Source organism: Orycteropus afer, unplaced genomic scaffold (assembly GCF_000298275.1).
Source record: "Orycteropus afer afer isolate SDZICR_OR568_19922 unplaced genomic scaffold, OryAfe1.0 scaffold00050, whole genome shotgun sequence".
NCBI classification, from domain to species: domain Eukaryota; kingdom Metazoa; phylum Chordata; class Mammalia; order Tubulidentata; family Orycteropodidae; genus Orycteropus; species Orycteropus afer.
This window is the reverse complement of record NW_006921637.1, coordinates 534,821-540,421: the sequence shown is the minus strand read 5'-3', so window position 1 is coordinate 540,421 and position 5,601 is coordinate 534,821. Positions and strand designations below refer to the sequence as shown.

General features: G+C 39.0%; 1 protein-coding gene across 1 annotated transcript in view; it reads right to left on the bottom strand.

Moving 5' to 3' along the window:
- Window positions 1–5,601, bottom strand: part of LYST (lysosomal trafficking regulator) — a 339,163-nt gene that overhangs the window by 35,635 nt on the left and 297,927 nt on the right. The window contains 2 exon segments of the mRNA XM_042780645.1: window positions 1,983–2,119; window positions 5,151–5,340. Coding sequence (XP_042636579.1) covers window positions 1,983–2,119; window positions 5,151–5,340 — 327 coding nt within the window.

The window sequence follows — 5,601 nt, the reverse complement described above, 5'->3', positions numbered from 1 at the left end:
CCTTAACTTTTACAATAACGGACTAATACAATATTTGTCCTTTTGTGACTGACTTATTTCGCTCAGCATAATGTCCTCCAAGTTCATCCACGTTATGCGGAGTTTACTCCATTTCTAAAGTGCTCAAGGATTAGAAATATGTTTTAGGATACACGAATAGACAGCAGGTGTTATACAGGAAGTAGAAGTCAAGAAATGGTAAAAAGAATTTCCCATGGAAGTCAAAGAAAAAAGATCTTGCATACAATCTGTTGTTGTGTGATCTTGAGTTGATTCTGACTTATATTGACCCTATGGCAGAATAGAACTGCTCCACAGGGTTTCCAAAGCTGTAATCCTTATGGAAGCAGACTGCAACATCTTTCTTCTACGGCTGGTAGGTTTGAACCATCAATCTTTTGGTTAGTAGCCAAGTGCTTAACCACTGTGCCACCAGAGCTCCCTGCATACAATCTAGAGCCTGTTAAAGTTTTGGCAGTACTGTGTATTTACATGGTGTTTTATATTTTACAAAACACTTTTACAAACATTGGAAATGTTTTTACAACTTTCTTATGAATGAGTAATGTGATACTATTACCTCAGTTTTAAAGATAAAGAAAGAAACTTAACTTTGGAAAGGTCAGTTATATGTCCAAAAGTACATAATTAGTCAACAGCAAAGCAAGGAACACTAACCAAAATTATGGCGCTTTAAGCCTAATATTCTTTCTACTATATCATGGTGCTTAATCTGGCCCATAAAAGATAGCATTGTGGTTATAGAAATGACACAGTGACACTGTAGTAAGTGAACACTGAGAAGAAAAGAAGATGATTTCATTCAAGCATTGGGATATTAGTTGACACTGAATAAGAGATCATGATATGATAGTCTCTCACTGAGACAACAGGCAGAAAACAAATTTGAGGACACAGAACAGCAATAGTTAGGAGGTCTGTAACCATTGTAACTGAGGTAAAGTCAGCACCATCAGCTTCTTGGATTGGACTAATTGCAGGGTATTAAAAACTAGCTGTTATCAGTCTGACTCCTTTTTTTTAATGCCCAACTTGTTGCACACCAGGCCAGCAGGAGTCCCGCCAAAGTGGCATATGTGTCTTTTTTTTAAAATTGTGATTTAGGTGAAGATTTACAGAGAAAATTCACTTTCCATATAGCAGTTCACATACACTGTCTCATGACATTGACAACAGTTTACCACAATGCAACAGCTCCCCTCCCACTTCTTCCCCATAGTTAACCTCTTCCCAGTGTCCATCCCTCCATGCACTCCTGCCCCCTGAGTTGTCTCCCTGTGCATAAGCAGCCCTTTTTTCTCCCATGCTTGTTCTCTCCAAGGAGTGTTATCTATCTCAGGTAAATGTTCAACTCATATGCCTGTCTTTTGTTTGGCTGGAAGCCACAGGTATGGGTTCAATTCCAGACCTGAAGGACAGCTAGGGGTCATAGTCTCAGCGGTTCCACCAGGCTCTATTGGACCAGCAAACCTGGCATCCCCCCACTTTTTTCTCCAAATGATTTTGAGTTTTGTTCCACATTGTTCTCCCTCTCTATCAAGGATCCCCTTCCAAGTGGATGACACTGGTAGCCAGGCACCATCTAGTTCTTGTCTCATAGTCATATAGGCTGCAGATCGGATGGTGTACCAGTCGCTAGGACTAATTGTTTCCGTGAATTTTGGTTTTCCTCATTCTTCTTTGCTCTGGACGAGGAGAGACTCATTGTTGCATCTAGATGGCAGCTTGCTAGCTTTTAAGATCCCAGTCGCTACTCGCCAAAGTAGGAGGTGGAACAATGTTTTGTATAGTATGTTATGCCAATTGAGCTTGATGTCCCCTGTAACTATGGTCCCAAGCCCACAGGTTCAACTATTTGGTCCCTCTGGATAGCTGGCTGTGACCAAGCAGTGACAGTCTGACTCCTTTTTAAAGTATTATATTTAATGATTATAAAGTTTCCATTAAAAAAAGAAGGTTACCTGGTACTGCTGTGAACTTTGTATAAAGGTTATTGGAGGCTCACTTTGTTTACTCTTCAACCTTAAAATGTTATCAGCATATCCCCAGCTCAGGATGGCTGACCACTGAATGTCAGTACTGTTCATGCTTCTCACACCTCAAGGAAAAGGAGAAATAAATGTATTAGAATGCCATTGCTCCCACTGTTATTAGACAGCTGTATGAGTGACTGGGTGTATGAGCAAGGATTGTGATGATGGCGTAAGACTGGGCAGTGTTTTGTTTTGTACATAGGGTTGCTATGAGTCGGAGCCAACTCGACGCACCTAACAACAAAAATATGAGTGACAGGTTAAAGCTTGAAGTTCATATAGCAGAACCAGTATGCATTTTTTTTTTTTTAAACAGAAAAATAAACTTTTCCTTTATCTATTAGAGCAGTGAAGTCCCTGGGTGGTGTGAGTGGCTCAGCTGCTAACCACATGGTTGGGATTTGAGTCCAATTAGAGGAACCTTGGAAGAAGGCTTGGAGATCTACTGCCAAAAAATCAGAACTCTATGGATAACAGTTCTACTCTGCCACATTTGGGGGAGGGGGTCGTCATGAGTTGGAATTGACTAGGCAACTAGCTAGTGGAACAGATTCTTAAATAGGAGTTTGCAACAAAACTGATTTTTCAACATGCGTAGGCTTGTAATCAAGGCTCAGAGGCTCTGATGCAGTGTATTGCTAGTAGGACCCAAGTGAGTATTATTTGAAAAAAAGCACCTCAGGTAATTTTGAGGCAGTTCTTAAGAAATTGGCCTATATTGGGCTTAACATAATTAAAGCTATCTCAGTCTAGTTGTTACATTATCCATGTATAATTAAGCAAAACTATCTAATCATTTTATATAATAAAGCTTAACATTTTCCAGCTTTCATATCTGATGTACCTTTCACTTGCCACACTCTCGATCATTCAACATCTCTGCAGAATGCCTACCGCCGGGGACAGCTATGCACTGGTACATGCAGTGAACAAGACTATCATAGATTTCTGGCCCCAGCGTGTTTATGGTCCATTGAGTATTTATTAAGCACTAAGAATGAACCAGGCACTGTGCTAAGCATTTCCATATATTGTTTAATTCTTACAATAAATCATCCTGTGAGGTAAATTCTTTTGTTATTCCCATTTTACAGGTCTAAAGCCAGGATCTAGAAAGCTAAAGTGACTCTCTCAATGTCACATAGCTATTAAGTTGCAGAGCTGGGATGCAAACTCAGGCTACAGCTATAACCATCATTTTATATGACTTCTTGGAGATACCTAGATTTTGACAAATCCAAAACATTTTGCAAACAAGTAAAGTGTAATACAGCTACTAAGGTGTACACTAAGGGCTTGTGATTATAGTGGCACAAATACAATAGGCTGAGAATATATTCCACATATATAAGACCCATAATGCTAAGTAATAATATTCTTCTCTTCTGCTCGACAGTGATAACCTTTGAACTATTCTAAGTCAGTTTCAATACACTCTATTTTTTAAGGTGAATTATTTACATGTTTTGGTATTTTAAATAGTAAACTACTTATGACATATCTTACAACTAACTGCAAAATATTAGTGCAGAAAAACCACTTCAAAAGATCTGACCTTAACTCACACTAAACTGAGATGAAACAGTATGCATCCTTTCTTATTCTTAATAATCATTTGTCTCATGATAGACATAAGAGTAAGCCTAGAAGAAGTATGGCCCTGCTACCACTTAATTTCTTTCAGATACTGATGTTTGGCATGGGTGTGGGCATCCTCGTACTGCACTGCTGGTGGAAGGCTTCCTGGACACTAGGAACATGGTGCCGGTAGAAAGTACTGCTAAACACTAACAGTATGTACTGCTAAGAGGCATCTAGTCCACAAGCTGGCTTTCAGACAAACCAGTATATAACCTGCTTAAGTAGATGACTGCCTTCAATGATTCATATTTGTGCCCAACATCCATGACAAGTAAGTAGGGAGACTTCTTTTTACATTTAGTTGAGTGGTTAATTTACAAGGTCTAAGGGATTGCTTAGCTGACATTTAGGAATAAGAAGAAGGCCTCTATAGCACTTTCCCACATTGCTTTTAGTGATTCAGTGCATGAGGAGTCACAAAAGAACTTTTCAAGGGACTAATGGACATGGGAACCTCAGCCTTCATAACCCTAAGGGCAGAAGAACTAGATGGTACGTGGCTACCAATGCAAACCCTTCAGAAAAGGATAAAAATTGGAGGTTTTGGATAGAGTGGGAAAAAAATGGGGACCAAAATTCAAAAACAAAAATGACCAGAATTAATGGTTGAATTGAGGTTGGTGAAACCATGGCCGTGGATTATCCATCGGACCTGGAAGTGAACTCACTTTCGTGGATTAGCTCTTAGCCAAATAGTAGAAAGTCCTATAAGGAGAACACCTATCCCAGGGAGATGTACCCCTTGGATCAATCAACCATGAGAGATCAGAAAGGCACATTTGCACAGGGGAAAGCTGGACAGACAGGAAGGCATAGAAAAGAAGGAAACAGGGAAGGGGGGTAGTCACAGGGAGGGGATGAGAGGAGAGCTGTTTATTGTTGGGATATAATTGGTGCCATGAAACAAAATATATATGAACTGTTTAGAGTAAAACAAATCCTGCTTTTTAAATTTGTATCCAAAATGCCATAAAAAGAAAAAAAAAAAAAAAAAAGAATGAACTGCTTTTCAGGTCTCTATGTTTTAAAAACCTATTTTCAAAGCTATCTTCACTCCCTTGTTGTTTTCTTTGTTAGCGAATCTCATGTCTACATCTTCTGTGATAATAGATCTGTTGGTCAAATATATCAGTCTATTCTAGGATTCTAGGGCTTCAAGTTGAAGTGTAAGTATCTATCAAAATGATGTTTTCATTATGGAAGTGTAAACATCTATTCTTCTCTCCTTAAAACGTGTCCTCTCATTTCAAATGGCATTGCATTTAATTCCCGTTTTCTTCATGTAGCATGTTTTAATTCCCACATTGCACTAAATAAACATAATTTGAGTACAATTTTCCACCAAGGACTTAGAAAACTTTAGAGATAAATCAAATAACAGCACAGATGAGTCTGAAACATTCAAATCTCATGAAAGATATACCCAGGATGATTTTCATCACACTTTTATTTTACCTTGCTCTTTGCTGTATGTCATCAGAAGACAGAAATTTTGGGACAAGCCACAGATGGCCCTGGTGGGCAGAGCCTGAAGAGAAGCAAATCTTTCTCCATGGGGTTGGCTGAAACAGACCACTGGCACTGGAGCACTTGGGGAGCCTACATACTCCCCCCACTTCAAACCTTTTATCCAGGACAAAGGACTCTAAAACCAAGGAAAGTAAAAAGAACAACAGTTTTATTTGTTTATTTAAAGTGTTACTTTAAATTTAAATTCTAAACAAAGTGAGAGAGTATCTGATTATAAGTCCTTTCAGGACAAGACTTACTTTATACATTTTTACTTCCCTGTGTTTGTTGTTGTTGTTGTTGTTATGTGCCGTCAAGTCAAACCCGACTCATAGCGACCCCTCCTTGGGTTTCCGAGGCAGTATCACTATGGAAGTAGGATTGCCCAACCTTCCTT